General features: G+C 47.8%; 1 protein-coding gene across 2 annotated transcripts in view; it reads left to right on the top strand.

The window, feature by feature from the left end:
* Positions 1 to 17,635, top strand: part of NID2 (nidogen 2) — a 72,969-nt gene that overhangs the window by 54,402 nt on the left and 932 nt on the right. For both annotated transcript variants that reach the window (XM_072986873.2, XM_072986872.2), the window contains exons 12-20: positions 1,140 to 1,259; positions 3,700 to 3,930; positions 4,768 to 4,989; positions 7,078 to 7,247; positions 10,196 to 10,325; positions 11,792 to 11,963; positions 13,953 to 14,110; positions 16,146 to 16,269; positions 17,244 to 17,356. In XM_072986873.2, coding sequence (XP_072842974.2) covers positions 1,140 to 1,259; positions 3,700 to 3,930; positions 4,768 to 4,989; positions 7,078 to 7,247; positions 10,196 to 10,325; positions 11,792 to 11,963; positions 13,953 to 14,110; positions 16,146 to 16,269; positions 17,244 to 17,356 — 1,440 coding nt within the window. The remainder of the gene's footprint in view (positions 1 to 1,139; positions 1,260 to 3,699; positions 3,931 to 4,767; positions 4,990 to 7,077; positions 7,248 to 10,195; positions 10,326 to 11,791; positions 11,964 to 13,952; positions 14,111 to 16,145; positions 16,270 to 17,243; positions 17,357 to 17,635) is intronic.

Raw genomic sequence — 17,635 nt, 5'->3', positions numbered from 1 at the left:
TCCTGTAAAACTATCTTCTGTATGCTTTTAAACAAATCTCTTCCACACCTGTCTCCATCTGCAATGAAGCTCTTCAGAGAGAATAAAGATGGCTTTCAACAAATACCTTTTTTAATCAGCTCAGTTAAAAGCCTGTCAATGAACTGATTAGAAAGATGCAATCATTGGATAGCAAAGTTAGAGAACACCTTTATTGTGTGATTAAAGCAAGAAAAAAAAAGAAAGGAAAGGAAAAAAAGAAAAAGCCCAAAAGAAATAGCAAGTCTTTTAACTCCCATGAGTTTTTAACATCGGCCCAGGGTGACTTTTGACTAGTTGCTACTTTCTTGTAGTTTGGAACATGGGGTGAAATCCTGTTACTTAGGGCAGTAAGTTGCAACTAGAGTCGGCCCATTGGATCAGTGGGCCTTTGGTGAGTCAGCTCCTCTGTAAGTTCCATGAATTCCATTGGGCCCTATTCTAGTTGAGACTTACTACGGTGAGCAACAAAATTTTGGGCATTTCACACAGACACACCTTATAAAAGGTCTTTGGCCCAAGAGAGTGGCTTTAAGCGTTTGGATCTGGCTACGTTGGAGGTGGGCCCAACATTTAAGCCTAACTGGGAACTTTTTGATTTGGGACTCTAGCTATTAGCCAGATTATTATCCCAGTGAGCTCAACCTTTTTTTTTTTTATGGACCCAAGCAGAACCTCCAACACTGTCACAGTTAGAGAGAGGTTGTGTAGTTATTTGGGGTGACGGGGGACGGGAGGGTTTAAGATGGACAAACCCAGCAATAAACTTAAAGCCAATGATGACTAACAATGAGCAAAGTCTCAATGAGCAGGTGCCTGATTTTCGAATGTTCCTCAGAGCAAGGACGCCCTCACTCAGACTTGACTTCAAGCTGACGCTCCACTATATAGTGTTGTCCTGAAGACAATCGAGAGTGAGGGCTGTGTTTCCTGCCCTCGCTCTGGGAAAATCTAAGACGTGAAGGTTGAGACAACCAAAGAAGTATATGCATCATCAGTTCTGCTCAGTTTCAGACTAAAGTTCACCTTAGTTTTACCACATGTTGATTTTCTACTATGGACCGTGTTAGTATCTGGAGAGAGCTTTCATGTGCCCTAAATGTTTTCTTACTCTTTCATAGATGTGGATGAATGCGCAGAAGAGAGGTGCCACCCGGCTGCCCACTGCTACAATGCGCCCGGATCCTTCTCCTGTCGCTGCCAGGCAGGTTATGAGGGCGATGGTTTCCAGTGTTCTCCAGGTAGGGGCTCAAAGGATGGGCATTTTCCTTGAAATCTGGGCCATGCATCATTTCTGCCTTAATAATGAATAATTATGTGCCGTTCGGTTCATTGCTGGCTGGATAGCTCAGTGGTTCAAGTCCCTGGCTGTGGTGCAGAGGTTCCTCACTGTGCATCTCCCGAGAGAAGAGCCAGCCTGGGTGGCCTTGGGCCAGCTGCACAGTCCCACAGCGCCCCTAGGGGAAGGGAAGGGTAACACCACTTCTGAGTGTTCATATAATAATAATAATAATAATAATAATAATAATAATAATAATAATAATAATAATAATAATAATAATAATAATAGTAGTAGTAGTAATAGTAATAATAGTAATAATAATTTGATTGATTGATTGATTGATTGATTGATTGATTGATTGATTGATTGATTGATTGATTGATTGATTGATTGATATACCGCCCGTCTGGCAGCCAGGGCCGCTAAAGTTGGAAGGGGCCTAAAAGGCCATTGGGTCCAACCCCCTCTACCTAGAAAACCCTGAAAAGGATTGTCATAAGTCAGAATTGACTTAACGAACAGCACACAATTATTATTACAGGAGGACCCCCCCATATCTGTGGGGGATTGGTTCCAAACCTCCCTGTAGGTGCTGAAAACCATGGATAACAGTGACCACTATATATAACATGAGAAAGAAAAAGAAAATCAGAACAAAATTATTTTCACATGCGTTGTCAGAATTGGTCACCAAAGGGTGCCAGAGACCAGACATACCCTGTTTCCTGAAAATAAGCCCTAGTATGATTTTTCAGGATGCTTGTAATATAAGATTGGATGTCCACCTCGACTCCTTAACATCATCAGGTCCTTCCATGAGGGAATGAAAGGCACTGTAGTTTTTGATGGCTCAACATCAGATCCCTTCGACATCCGAAGCGGAGTGAAACAAATACGGGAGTCCTCCTGTATTATGTTGTTTCTGACTTGTGATCGCTCTGACAGGGTTTTCTAGAAATACTCACAGATGGTTTACCTGTCCCTACATCTGGTGGTCCTCTGGCGCTGTGCTTCTTGCCCAAGACTGCATAGGTGGCATGTTACATCACCTCACCAGCCACCATATTGCATTCCTGATTATTTCAGCCAGCCCGCTCCCAGGATGCGTGGTGGGGATTCAGACTCCCAGTGTGTGGCTCTGGCGACAGGCAGTCCAACTTATTGGGCTAAACTAGCTTGGCCCCATCTTGTTTCTAGAATATTTATGCCATCCCCACCATTGATCCAGAGTTAACCCACCGCCCTTCCAGTGGAAGATTCAGCAATCTCATAGTGCCTAGGTTTTGAGGTCAGGCCATATAATGTACAGCGTTTGTAACTTTCTAGGCTGTCACATCCCAGATGTGGATGATGATAATACACATAAATATCCAGGCACACCCCAGGATCTCTGCTTGAAAGAACACTTGCAGGTTGGGTTAAGTTGTTGCTGGTCAGAACAGGATGCATTAGGTGCCACCAGGTTCCTTCTGCTGTGGAGTTGCCCTAAGAATTTATGACCTCTGAAAAGTCCTGTAGCTTAAAGCCCTGAGCAGGTCTTCTGAATTCAAGGCTGTGGCTTCGTTTATTCTGTCAATCCTGCTCACTTTAGGACTGCTTCCTTTCCTACTGCCCTCGCCATGCAATGGAGAATTTTAATTCTGTCTATATATCCATGCCATTTATGACTTATCTCTTCACTAAGTACTCCCAAATGCTTCTCAACCAGTACTTACGGTAGTAGGAGTAGTAGCAATCACAAGGAGCCGCAACAACACTCAAACCTGGGGCGCTTCTTAGTCAGATAGCAGACTTTGCCCCCTCATTTGTAGATTTTAATGATTTAATGGTGGGGACATGGGAGAAGGTCCTCTCTGTTGCTGCTCCCAGAGACTCTGGAACTCTCTCCCACTGGAGGCTCGCCTGGCCCCATCTTTGCTCTCCTTCTGCAAACAGACGAACAAGACCTGAATGGGGTGTTTAAAGGGAGCATAGTGGCTCACTGCTTGGAATGTGTTTTGGACTTGATCTCTTTTTGTGTGTTTTTTTGTTTTATTCTTTTAAATATTTGTATACTTACTGTTCTTAGCTTTTAAATATTGTCCTTTAATGATGTAAGCCTCTTTTGGGCTTTCTTCATGAGAAAGGTGGGGTAGAAATAGGATGGATGGATGGATGGATGGATGGATGGATGGATGGATGGATGGATGGATGGATGGATGGATGGATGGATGGATGGACGGACTGAGAGATAAGACAGATGGATGCCGAGTTCACTTCCTGGACCGGCCTTTCTCCCTGAGCAAAGTTTGCCTGAGCTGCCCCTCAGGGAAAGGGTCTCTGGAATGATTTTGAAAACTCCCCCATGTGAAACCTTGGAAACGGTGTTTGTGTGTTCCCCCCCTTCTCCTGGCCTCTAGAGAGTGTTCACCGAATGACCCGTTGCCAACACGAGCGATTATATGCCAGCCGGCAAGGCCCTTCGTTGCCTGGAGGGCCCCACGTGCCCGAGTGTGATGACCAGGGGAACTACCTGCCACTGCAGTGTCATGGCAGTACTGGGCAGTGCTGGTGTGTGGACGGGGATGGCAAGGAAGTTGCTGGGAGCAGGAGACCGCCGGGCGCTGCCCCGCCAAACTGCAGGGCTCCAGGTGAGTCCCTCGCCTCCGCCTGCTCCTGTTGGCCCTCGACATTAAAGGGGGAGGCAGGGGCGGGCCCGTCCTTTAAAGTGGGGGTGGGCAGTCCACAGAGACTGAGGGGCCCCGTGTGCCGACACCTGGGTCTCAGAGAGTAGTTCCTATTCCCAAGGTCTTCCTCCTCCCTCCCTCCCTCCCTCCCTCACCTTCCCTCACCTTCCCTCACCTTCCCTTCCCTTCCCTTCCCTTCCCTTCCCTTCCTTCCTTCCTTCCTTCCTTCCTTCCTCCCTCCCTCCCTCACATTTTTCCCTTCCTTCCTTCCTTCTTTCCTCCCACCCACCCATCAACAGCTCCTCCCTCCCTTAAATATTGTCTTTTAATAATGTAAGCCACCTTGGGTCCTCTTTCAGTGCGGTAAAAATATTTTAAATATATAGATGGATATGCAGGGACGTGGTGGTGCTGTGGGTTAAACCGCAGAAGCCTCTGTGCTGCAAGGTCAAAAGACCAAGCAGTCGTAAGGTTGAATCCACGCGACGGACGGAGGGAACTCCCGTCGCTTGTCCCAGCTCCTGCCAACCTAGCCATTCGAAAGCATGTAAATGCAAGTAGATAAATAGGTACCACCTCGGTGGGAAGGTAAAACGGCGTTTCCATGTCTAGTCGCACTGGCCACGTGACCACAGAAACTGCCTTCGGAGTAACGCTGGCTCTCTACGGCTTGGAGACGGGGATGAGCACCGCGCCCTAGAGTCGGACACGACTGGACGCAATGTCAAGGGGAACCTTTACCTTTACTATACATGGATATATTTCAGTGCCTAACGCCCTCTCGCTCTTTCTGTTGTCCAGAGCCGACGCCACGGCCACAGACGATGTGCGAACGCTGGAGACAGAGCCTTCTGGAGCATTATGGGCTCCATCCTCAGGACGACCAGTATGTGCCCCAGTGCGACTCTCTGGGAAACTTCAACCCCCTTCAGTGCCACGGAAACAGCGGCTACTGCTGGTGTGTGGACGAACACGGGCGCGAGGTTCAAGGCACCCGATCGGAACCCGGAGTCCCGCCTGCGTGTAAGAGGGTGGCCGACGGCTGCAAAGCCTGCTGGGAAATGAGAACTCAAGCGGGGTCAGCTTGGGCGCTTGACGGGGGTCGGCTGCACGTTTATGGGGTAGAAAGAACAGGGTTTGGTGCAGTGGAGACGTGTGGAGAACCGGGCCAGCTAACGCGGGACAGCTTTCAAAGTCAGCTCCATACTAGCTTTTAAAGTCAGTTCTGGGCTTGGCTGTGTTATTTTGAGATAAATTGCACAAAAACAAAAGAAAAATCAAGAAACGTGGTGGCACCTTATGGGCTAACAGCTACATTTTAATGTGAGCTCTTGTGGATCAAGTCCACTTCCTCAGATGCAAGAGTGAAACCACGTGGCAAATATATATACATTTATACAAATTTGAGATGGCATTTGGGCGCAAGTTGGCAAACTCATGATGATATTCAGTTCCCCTCCTAGGAGGTATTGTTCTGTAAACAGTGACCATGGTGGGTGGCTTAATGAATCTCAGGCTATAGAGAGAGGACACTTGAGATAAATGCAATTCCTTGTAATTTTTTATTTTGCTTTTCAAAAGTGACATTGGGGAATTACTGTCCCATCATGTGCATTGGCAATCTGTTACTTGATGTTTTTATGCAATTAAAAAAATTGCTTAAAAATAAGTACCCCTCTACCATGTTTCCCCGAAAATAAGACAGGGTCTTTTGCTCCAAAAACACATTAGGGCTTATTTGCAGGGGATGTTTTATTTTTCTCATGTACAACCATCTATGTTTATTCAAATGCAGTCCTGTCATCTTCTTCTGGTTGCTGCACAAGGATAGAAAGCGGGGTTTCACTGAACTGGGGCTTATTTTTGGGGTAGGGCTTCTACTGTATGACGAGCATGCTGAAAAATTCTACTAGGGCTTATTTTCAGGTTAGGTCTTATTTTCGGGAAAACAGGGCATCTCACCATACTCTGAGCATATAGCATGCAAGACTAACAGATGACGTTGCTCAAAACACGGGGGCTCTTGTCTTTATAACGTTTGAGAAGTGAACGAATAGAGATAAGCGGAAGGTGTGTTTTGGGGCTGCAGCTCACAGATGGGGAATTCTGGGAGATGTAGTCCAGAAACACATATTTGTACACCTCTAGCCATGATGAATAGCATTGTGAAGCTGCACGGATTATTCATGTACTTAAATTTACACAATATTTCTGACGCACAGGGGCATCTTTGGTCAGATCCTGAGGACATTCAGGGCAACCGTCCAACTGTTTGGGGTAGCATTTTGACCTCTGTATTCTCGAAGGCATTTATGGCGGGGATCCGATGGTGTATGTGGGTTTTCCGGGCTGTGTGGCCGTGTTCTTAAGAACATGGCCAAACAACCCGGAAAACTCACAACAACCATTTTGACTTCTGTCTCTCGTGCACCCGTTCCTCTACTGGTTGCACAGCTGGTCACACCGTGGGTTTTAGGGCCAGATCTGTCCCTGCAGAAAGAGGTGTGCAACCTGCGAGGACCTTTGCCAGATGGTAGGCATGGGGCGGGGTGGGGTCAAAAGAGGAACAGCAGTTTGCATGCGATTGCACACATTGAGTGATATGCCACAGCCAGGAGATTGCAAAAGCTAAGCAGGGCTGTTTTTTTAAACAAGCATTTATTGGTCAATTGATCTGCCACCTAAGCTTTGTGCACCTCTGTCTTTCTATCCTTCTGTCCATCCAAGTGCAGGACTTTTCTGCACCACCAAGCCAGTGTGGCAGGGGTTGCTTGCAAAACAACAACAAAAACAGTCCCAGGAAGTCTCTTTCCTCCAGAGGAAACAAGAGGGTCAGAGGCACATAGCAAGGCTCCGGCTTCCATGCACAGATGCAAAATTAGGGGTGGCCTCCCTCTTTACGATTCTTTTTCACCCGGACTAAAATCTGTCCAAGGGTTTCTCTAGGCCATTTCTAGGAACTAGAGATGGCCTTCAGAAGGGTCGAAGACCTAACAGATGGTCTTCAAAGGGAAGATGCTCCCTCCTAAAAGAGGACACGCGGACACCCTCGTTTTGTGACATAGCTGTGTAATAACACCTGTTTCCTTGCTTTAACCCCCCCCCCCGCAGGCCTCCCCACGGTGGCACCGCCGACGGTCCGCCCGTCCCCCCGCCCCGACGTCACTCCGCCTTCGGCTGGGACGTTCCTCGTTTATGCCCAGGGCCAGCAAATCGGTTCCTTGCCCTTGAACGGGACGAGACTTCGGAAGGACGCGGCCAAGACCCTGCTCTCTCTGCATGTAAAACACTCTGCCGTATGGGGTGGTGAGGGGCCGAGGGTGAAGGGTGCCGGGGGGAGAGGGTACTCGATTTGCTGATCATGGAGGGATGGAAGGTTGAGTCAACCTCCAGCCGACTTTCAGCCCACGATCAAACCCAGGTCGTGACCAGAGTTTTGGCTGCAGTACTGCAGTTTAACCACCGCGACGCGAGGCTCCTGGAATGGAAAGGGGAAGACAGGCTCTGTGCTCACGATAGGAACTAGAGATGGGCACGAAGCTCGGTTCGGAGATTCACGGCCGGTTCGTACGCATGGCACCTTCTCTAATCCTCCTCCTTGGCTGACTGAGGTCCATGCCCATCTCTGTTAGGAATGCTCACCTGAAGGCTGGATGTCGCAAATCGGATTTATTTCGAGACTGTGTTTGGCCCCCTGCGTGCGCATGACAGCTTCAGAGGTGGGATGATGTTGCACACAGCTTTTGAAATGGTCCCGTTAAGGTAGATCTATCAGGTACCTATTGAAAAACCATCTGTGTGCAACGAGAGTTCTCTCTTCTCAGTCTCCCTGCTGCCGCCACGGTCGCTTTACTGTTCATGATTCCCCAAAAAACTGGTCCCTACTTGTCACAAAGGAAAGTCGCTAAGGAGAGGCGAATTGTCATTTCCGTCATTCGCCTTCTGTGTGAGGTGCTGGCTTACGGTCAGCTTTCGGAAGTCAGAATCAGCCTTTTGAGACTCAGAAGTGTCTCTCTGGCCATTTCTGGTTTCATTTTCTCCTCTCTCTTTTTTTTTTTTTTGGAGGGAAGAGATAAGCACAGTTCTGGGTGGGTCCCTCAGGTGAGACGTCGGCCTCCATACCTTCCCCCAGAAAGCTTCCCCACACCTTCTCTGGATCTTTCCAGATCTCTGCATTTGGAAGTTAGAGAAGGAGAGGAATCCTGTTTGAGACAGAAAAGGGCAGATCAAAAGAAATGTCCAGAGGAAGCCATAAGCTCTCGGTATGCCTTCACCGCTCTGTCTGGCAAATTATGGCATGTCCCTCTGTATATTTCTCCATGCACGCCTCTGGAAACTCGTAATCAAAACAAATCAAGGAAAACAGTTTTGATGATGAATGGGGTTCGCTTTCAAGCAAGTACACAAAACAGGATTTTGGAACCACGATGCCCCCCCTTTCCATCCTCAAATTATCCTGCGGCTTTAAATGTTAACAGGAAGCAGCAGCTTTGCTGTGGATTTTTCCTCCACCTTCTTCTCAAACGGTTCATAATATTTGCCCAGATGTTTACGAGCTCTGGGCCAAGAAATGTTTGCAATCAAAATTTCCAAGGATCTAGTCTGGGAACATGGTTTGGGAAGCCACGCAGATGGTCTCCAGACCACCTCCTTGGGAACAGATGAATATTTGAAACATGCACATGCTTGCACGCAGCAACACAAACACAGGGCCCCATTAGGGACTGAGTGGCTTCACACAACATTAAAACAAGCCCACAGCAAAATTTCCAAAGTTTCCTGCAAGGAATCAAGCAGCCGTTGAGCAAAATTTTTGCTGAGACGTCAATGGCCGAAGGCTGGGACCACCATGTTACGAATTCGCTTGTCGTCTGAAAAAACGGCGGGAAAGTGTTCCAGAGAAATTCTGTGTGTCTGTGCAGGAGGCGAATGGAGAACGGGAGAATCTGTTTTTACTTTTTATATTTTCAAAGTTTAGCCCAAGGCTGGCTTTAGAATTTGGGCGGCTGACACTGAGCATCGAAAAAACCCCAATAGTCATGCACGCCTGTGTTAAAAATAATCAAATAGCAGGAACTGTCCTCTTTTAGTGACATAGAAAATCTGCTGCCTGAGGCAGCTGGCTGAACATCTGGCCGAGAAACCTCCATGGCATTTAAGATGAGGGTCTGAGACTGTTTCAGACTTAGAGCTGGCTGCTTATAGTGGGGAGGAAACTATAGAAGGGTCATTACAGTTCTGCAAGACCCCAGCCAGCGCCATCGATACCTGGACCTCTTCAACAGAATTTGGAATATAGTTTATAATTGATCGTTCTTGGCTTTCTCACGGTTACCATCTACTCTTAATTTTGCATCAGAAAATCATCATTTTGGTTATAATTTCAGCCATTGTGCCTCATCATTCTTTAATCGAGCTAGTCCTGCCGGGCAATTTTTAGCAGCTCAGGGTCTGGCGAAGAATTCCAAGAGCTTGCAATGTTACTTTAACATGGTTACCTGTTCTGTCACTCGCTCAACTCTCTCCATCTGGCAGTCTGTCCCAGAAAACAGCGGGGAGCCATTTTGTTTGCCTAGTGGCCATTTTGAAACTGCTGATCAGCTGTTTTAAAATCGTTGTTTTGTGAAGAATCTGTTCCTGAAGCAGGGAACCAATCATCGCAAAGCGAAAAAAAAAACACATTCAGACCATTGTAATGCGGTTTCGTCGTAATGCGGGGCAATCGTAAAGCGAGGCACAACTGTACTTTTAAAGACTGTACTTTAACTTTAGAAGCTGAAAGCTCTTTTCACTTGAGATGCATTTTTTGGATTTTGTGGCCTACAAACAGCATAATTCTCCATTCTGTAAGGTCTACCAACCTTTCAAGCGCCTTTCCAAAATAAAAAATAAAAAATGGGATGCATCTTGGAGGCCTTGGAAAGCTTAGCTAGCCTCCAGCATCTTGCTTAGAAAGAAAGCTCCCAGCTGGCACTGGGGCAGGAACAGGAAGCTTTGGTGAAACTAGGCCTAGCTCAGCCTCAAAGATTTAGGCCTTTTTCCCAGGTGAGCCACACTAAGGTGTGTGTGTTTTTTTTTTGAGAGCTGCTTGCAAGGTTGTTAGAACTCCCAGAATGGAAAATTGTGGTGGTTTGTAGTTCACAGAATCAAAAACTCCCATCCTTCCTTTAGGCTGAATGGGATCCTCTGACAATTGACCATTCTCTTCTGGCGTGTTGCCTCTCTCTAGGGCTCCATCGTCGTGGGGATCGATTATGACTGCAGGGAGAAAATGCTGTACTGGACGGATGTGGCCGGCCGAACAATCAGCCGGGCAAGCCTAGAGCCAGGGGTAGAACCGGAGACCATCATCAGCTCAGGTGGGTGGTTCGTCATCTCTGGACGGCTGGGCAACCAAGCTTCTGTTTTATTAAGCAATCAGCAGTGGGCCAAATTTCTGCCAGCTGACTTCAAAAGGAAATTGAAAAGTGGATTGGGTCCTTGAGAAAGACAATGAAGGGCTGGGCAAGGGTACTTGTGTGGGACTTCATTTCCAAGACGTTGAAGCCCGCGTGGCTAGTGATCGGAAACCGAACTGCTGGTTTGGCTGTTTAATCCCAGTTTGTTTACGGCCTCAACAGGGGTTTTGGTGGTTCGACAAGCTTGGAGGCATCATCCTGGCTTTGCTGCCCACCTCCTCTGGGTGATGCTCTGAGTAGGTGCCTGGTGGAGGACTGGGGGATGCTGGGTGTTGTAGTCCAAAAAGCTCATGTCTCCGAGCTCTGGTACAGGTTGTGGGGGGGGGGAAGAAAGGAAATGATGATTGTCATTTAAACAGAACCACAGCCTCCATCGCTCAAGTGGAAAGGGTGGACGAGGGTGCCCGTTCCTTTGCGCTGATAGGGGGTGCGTGCATCACCTCCCTCGGTTGCGTGGGATTCTGCCGGCCGCTTTCATAAATGCCCATATGAATGTAGCTGTCCTGCAATGATGTTGCTCAGTTCCGGCAAAAGCAACAGGATCTTGTCACCGGTAAAGATTAGATTAGGCTTCAGTCTCGAGAGACGATGGGAACGTGCTCTGAAAGGAGGACTTGGAACAGCGTCTAGTGGGGCTGAGAAGGCCAATTCGAGAGGGACCATCCTTTCCACACTGAAGATAAATACAATTTGCTGGTTTGGGGACCGCCTCTTAGCCTCAGCCTGCTGGACAAGGGTCTCTTCAAATTGGGAGAGGCTGTGATGCAACGCCTGCCTCCAGGCTAAACACTCAGAGGTCAAGGTTTCCCATCTGTTGAGGTCCATTCCTAACACCTTCAGATCCCGTTTGCAGATCTCCTTAGATCGCAGCTGTGGTCTCCCTCTGGGGCGATTTTACCCATAAAGGCGACCAGTAAAACCCAGTGTTAGATAAACAGCCCCCTGCGAACACTGTGGGTCTTCCTGTTCATCTTCTCTATCTCACTCTCTGAAACCTTCTCCGGGGAGTTTTCCAGGTCTTTCTGGGGCATATTTTGAAGCACAGGTGTGTTTTGAGGGTAACTAGTAGAAGCCATTCCGTGGGCAGGGAAGGGTCGTTGGGTAACAGCCGAACACCTCGCATTGTAGCACTGCGTTTCGTGGCCTATAGGCCACTCCATCCGACGCAGAACGCCGGGTGGAGAAATTTTGCCTGGTGATAAATTGGTTATCGCAAGAATCTTTGTCATATTGATGGCAGAAAAGATATCTGTTCTGTTTTTGGAAAGTCGGTGGGGGGGGGGAGAACCTCTGTCCTTCAAAACATGCAAAAAGATGGACTTCTCCAAGCCTCCAGGAAAATGGCCTCCTGGTTTCTCCGTCCTTAGGACTCATCAGTCCGGAGGGCCTGGCCATCGATCACGTCCGAAGAACCATGTTCTGGACAGACAGTGGCCTGGACAAAATTGAGACCGCCAGGCTGGACGGCACAGAACGGCGGGTCCTCTTTGCCGCGGACCTGGTCAACCCTCGCGCCATTGCGGTGGATCCCATCCGTGGGTGAGTGGCCGGAGCAGGGGAAACCGGTCTCCTAAGCCAAGTAGCTGTTGGTGTTTTGTTTTGTTTTGTTTTCTTCGAAAGCCACACTTCGGAGAAAAGGGAGAGAGAGACGGATAAATGTCCGGCTGCATCGAGAGCCGAAAAATGAATGCAAACGTTTGAGATTTCCAGATCGCTTTGTCAGGCACGGTATTTGAAATAGCAGGTTGGGGAATAAGGGAGAGAGGGGCTTCCTCTTAAAATCATGCCTCCCCTGCCTGTTTTTCCTGTAATACTTAATGTAATTCTTGATGAAGAAACCTGGGAGTCTCGAAAGCTTGCACACATTTTTGGTCAAATAAACTGACGAGGTACTCAGTGTGGTTATAGTGGATAGAATGACAGGCTAGGACTCCCGAGACCTGGGTTTAAATCTCACCTCAGCCGTGGACACTCACTGGGGGCTTGTCACTGGTAAAAACCACTGGTAAAAACCACATCGCACTTTCCTTGAAAACCCTCTTAGGGTGACTGTAAGTTGGATGTGACTCGATGGTGCATAAACCACCTAATAAAGTGCCGGCCGAAATGCACACAAAGCAGGCACTGCAACCATGGCAACTGTGAGGAACCTGAGTGCAAGGACTCAAGGATGCTGATGGAGGGAGGGGTCAGGGTGCCAGGCTGGGCCATCTGGACCATGGAAAGCCTGGGGTAGTTGCTCTCACCAAGCCCACCTCCCCATGACTCAGTTAGCTAAGCTATCAATTTATTTTGTACATGACTTTTTCCTAAACGGTGAGCTCAAAGTACTGTACTTAACAGACAAGACTGAAAATTGACAATGCATTTTTACTGGAGAAATCAGAAGAGTCTCCTAAGTAAATACAGCGTCTGTAACCAGACAAGTAGAACAAGGGCCCGAATCATAGCACACAAGTACACTCGGGTAAGAAAAAATTGTGCAAGTGAGTTTCCTGAGTGGCTGTCTTGTGCCAGGGTGTGCAACTCGAGTGTGTCTGTGTAACAGATGGACTGACTTCCAGTTCTGCATTTGTGGGTTTACACTTATAAACTCAATAGGAATCTGGCTGAAAACATTGCACAAGCATCAGTAAAAGAATAAGTACAGTGGTGCCTCGCTTAACGATTACCTTGTTAAATGACTAAACCACTTTACGATGAAGTTTTTGTGATCGCAAAACGATGTTCCTATGGGGAAAAATTGCTTAACGATGATCGGTTCCCTGCTTCGGGAATCGATTTTTTGCTAGATGATGATTTTAAAACAGCTGATTGGCAGCTCTAAAATGGCCGTCCATTGTACAAAATGGCTCCCCGCTGTGCTTTAGGACAGATTCTTCGCTTTACAGGCACCGGAAAATGGCCGTCCTATGGAGGATCTTCGCTGGATGCTGAGGTATTTACCCATTGGAACACATTGAACCGGTTTTCAATGCATTTCAATGGGTTTTTTAATTTCGCTTGATGAGGATTTCGCTTAACAGCGATTTCAACAGAACGGATTATCCTCGTCAAGCGAGGCACCACTGTAAATGAAGCGTCAAGAGCAAACCAGTTAATAAAAAGACACATCCTTTGACGTTGCTAGTTAGCAGCGGCTGGGGAACTGTGTAGAAGAGAATGACAGCAGCAGAAAATTTTAGCAGAAGGTAAGATAGTCTTGGTGATAGGTCCAGTTTTGGAGGTGCTGTGAGTCCGGGTTTTATTTGACACTTTGCTGGAGTTGTCCAAAGTACTGAACCCATTTTACAGATAGTTTAGCACTTTCGATATCCTCTGTAAACTGCAGAATAAAACCTGGAGTGGATTCACTGGCCCTCTGAAATCGGAACCACCTGCCTCCACTAGACGGAGGATAAGAAAGCAGTCTGGCTTTGGTGATGGCAGTATGTCATTCATTTTGTATCTCTAGCATTCTCCCTTTGTTGGCTTACCTGCTTTAAACCACACAGCTAGCTTTTGTTTACTCCCTGGTTGTCTTTTAAGGAACCTTTACTGGACAGACTGGAATCGTGAAGCTCCCAAAATCGAGATGTCCACAGTGACTGGAGAAAACAGGAGGATTTTGATCAGCCAGGACATTGGACTGCCCAACGGCTTAACTTTTGACCCCTTTTCCAAACTGATTTGTTGGGCGGATGCAGGTGAGGTAGTGTTTATGCATAGAAGATGTGTGGGTGTGGGTGGCCGGTTTCTTCCATCACATCAATTTATGCCCAATGCCATTCTTTAAGATCTGTCCTGCCAGAGGGATTCAGCTGGTTGGCAACTACCGGCCAGGTTTTGATCGGGCAAGAACCTCGAACGCCAGTTTGGTTAGGGTTAGTTTATGATCTCTCTTTCTCCGAAGGGCTTTTAAACCCCTCTCTTCGCCAGCAGAAACAGAAGTGGTGGGATCTCGCCCTTCTCTGCTTTGGCCCCTTTTGTTAGGGGTGTGTGTGTCTCAAAGTGAATTGCAGAGGGTAACTCAGTGAGAGATGGTGGCCGTTAACACACCCCACAGTCTTGGCTAGTGGTGGAGAGAAAGCAGTCAGGGTCCACCATACAAAGTAAGCGCTTTAAGCTGGAAAATAAGGCCCCTTGAGGTTGGTTTAATTTTCCTCTCTGTTGGTGGGTGAAGGAGAAAAGAATTGCAGAGAATCATAGAGTAAAGGAGTTGGAAGGGGCCTCTAAGGCCATCTAGTCCCACCCGCTGCTCAAGACAAGAATCCAAAGGAACATAGAGGGTGGTCCAGTTTCCTCTTGAGTGCCTCCAATGTTGGAGGGCTCACCACCTTACGAGATCACTGGTTCCATTGTGGTACTGATCTATCAGTTCAGAGTTTTTTCCTGATATAGATTTCAAGCGGCTAGGTTTCACAGTCTTGGAGCCATGATGGAGACAGACGCTTTTTCATTAGCATCTATGTGCAAATGCCCATCATGATTGATCTCCTAATTTGAAGGAGGGGCAAACTGGACATTTTTGTCATTTTTGTGACCCCACTGGGGTGCCCTGCTACTCCCCAAACTGCATTTTTAATCCTTTCCTTTTGCACACACACCCTTCCAAAAACATGGCCCCGTCCGTCTCATCAATGTTATGCTTCTGCCATGTCTCTGCGATAGAAGCCTGTGAAATGTTGAGGACACACAAGGCTCTCTTGATGTGGGAGGGAGCTTTGACACCACCTTTGCACTAGTGGGTGACTGCAGGTCCTGCCCCCTTTCTTCCCTAGTTGAAGGGATGGCGAAAGCTTCACCAGGGACCTCAGAGGGCAGGCGTGCTCTCGACCCACAGAGGTAGTTCCTGTACTGTCACTGTGTGGCCTCCTAACAGGCCCCTTTCTTAGGATCCACCTCTGCAGACCGCCGTGTGCAAAGAAAGCAGACGCGGCTTGAGAGGACAGTGAGTTGGGTTGCTGGTTCAAGATTCCCCACTCTACCTTGCAGGGGGTACTCCAGCCTGTGTAGCCCTGGGTAAGCTGCAGAACGGCCCCAGAGCACCACCAGCAGGAGGAAAAAGTAAACCACTTCTGAGTAGTCTATACAGTGGTGCCTCGCTTAACGGGCGCCCCGTTTAACAACGAAATCGCATACTGACAAACTTTTTGCGATCGCATTGCGATGTTTTAAATGGGAAAAAATCGCTTTGCAATGATCGGTACCCTGTTTCGCTTACCAATTATCGCAAAACGATGATTTTCCCCCAGCTGATCCGTGGTTCCAAAATGGCTGCCAGGTAAAAGAAATGGCCGCCCGCTGTGTTTAGGGACAGATTCCTCGCTTACCGGGCAGCAAAAATGGCCACCACATGGAGGATCTTTGCTTAAAGGTCAGTTTTAAGCCCATAGGAATGCATTGAAGGGATTTTAATGCATTCCTATGGGCTGTTTAAAATCGCTTAGCAACAAAATCGCTTTCCAGTGATTTTTGCTGCACCGATTAACGTCGCTATGCGAGGCACCCTGTATCTAGAAAACTCTGGAAAGGGTCAGTCACCACCCATCAGATTCAACTTGACAGTGTGCAATTAATTTATTGGGGTGGACTTTATCGGCATCCAATTCTCCATCACCCGCAGACCAGGAAAAATTTTTAAAAACTCTCCAGGCTAGAGTGATACACTTGAAGTCAGACGACCATGGAATAGGCTAGTGGTCGGCTTTCCCCTGATTTAAGTGTCTCTGTTTGGCCAAGGAACCAAGAAACTGGAGTGTGCCTTGCCCAACGGGACAGGAAGGCGTGTCGTTCAGCATAACCTCAACTACCCCTTCAGCATCGTCAGCTACGCCAACCACTTCTACCACACAGACTGGAGAAGGTAAGGTCCGGAGAACCTTTTTGGCTGTCCAAAACGGTGTGACAGGAATCTCATGTATCCCACTGTTTCTCAAGGTTTGCTGGGAGGGTGGTGACGGGCGATCGGCAAACGTTTCAAATCTGGGGGGAAAAAATTACCCCAAGGTGGGTTTTTCTCTCAAATATGAAAAATGGCAGATTTTAGATTCAGCTCTTGAAGAACACTCATTTTTCTGGTGTTTGGGGTGTTTTGGTAGTTGACGTCTCGGTTGCAACCCTTCCGTTACAGCCATTCCTATGTTCTTTAAAAGGACAGAAGGCGTTGCTATGGACCTCTCCCACCTGTTGATGGACTGTTGAGCCTGCGGTTGGCTCCAGCCGTTTAGGATTAGGCATCCTTCAGTCTCGAGAGATGATGGTCACGTGCTCTGTATGAAGGACTTGGAACAGCAAGTCCTGAGCTGAGGACTTCAGCTGAGAAGGCCAATTCGAGCGTGACAATCCCTTCCACGCTGAAGACAAATACAATCCAGCTCCCTGATTTTGCTGCTTTTGTGGCGGCCTCTTGGCCTCGGCCTGCTGGACAAGGGTCTCTTCAAATTGGGATGCACCGCCTGCCTCCCAGCTGAACGCTCAGAGGTCAAGGTTTCCCATCTGTGGAAGTCCATTCCTAAGGCCTTCAGATCCCGCTTGCAGATAATATCCTTGTATCGCAGCTGTGGTCTCCCTCTGGGGCAATTTCCCTGCACTCATTCTCCATCCAGGAGATCTTTTGGAATCCGACCATCAGCCATTCTCACAACATGCCCAAGCCAACGTCCCAATGCAGAGAAATTTAATCTTTTTGCTCCTCCGCTTATCTTAAATCAGAACAGGGAGAACTAACACTAGCGTTCACGTTCCTTATTCTGCCATCCTGGAGATCAGAACAGCACATAAACAAAAGGTGTTGCATTGGGCGAAAGCATTTCTTTCTCCCTTTGAATCCTTGCACAGGGACGGTGTTATAGCTGTCAACAAAGACAGTGGTGATTTCACAGGCGAATACCTTCCAGAACAGCGGACTCATCTCTACGGAATAACCGTCGTTCACCCGTACTGTCCAGGAGGTGAGAACGACAGCATCACCAAAAATAGCAGAGGGTGGGAAGGTTGGAAGGTGTGACATTTTGCCCTAACCCTTTTGCTTCTGGGAAGAATATTCCCAGTCCTTTTCAGTGGTTTTTCCCAAAGCCATCCATTTCCACCGGTGTCAGGCAAAGAGTTTAAGCTGAATATTCTGTTCACAACAGAAGCAGCCTAAATGCTCTGTCGCTTGCCAAGCTGCAGCAACAGGATAAAATTGGATGTGGAAACAAGACTCTTGACACCACTGAAAAAACTGCACC

The sequence above is a fragment of the Pogona vitticeps genome, chromosome 1 (genome assembly GCF_051106095.1).
Source record: "Pogona vitticeps strain Pit_001003342236 chromosome 1, PviZW2.1, whole genome shotgun sequence".
Lineage (NCBI taxonomy): Eukaryota > Metazoa > Chordata > Lepidosauria > Squamata > Agamidae > Pogona > Pogona vitticeps.
The sequence above is the reverse complement of the archived record's forward strand: the minus strand, read 5'-3'. Positions and strand labels throughout refer to the sequence as shown.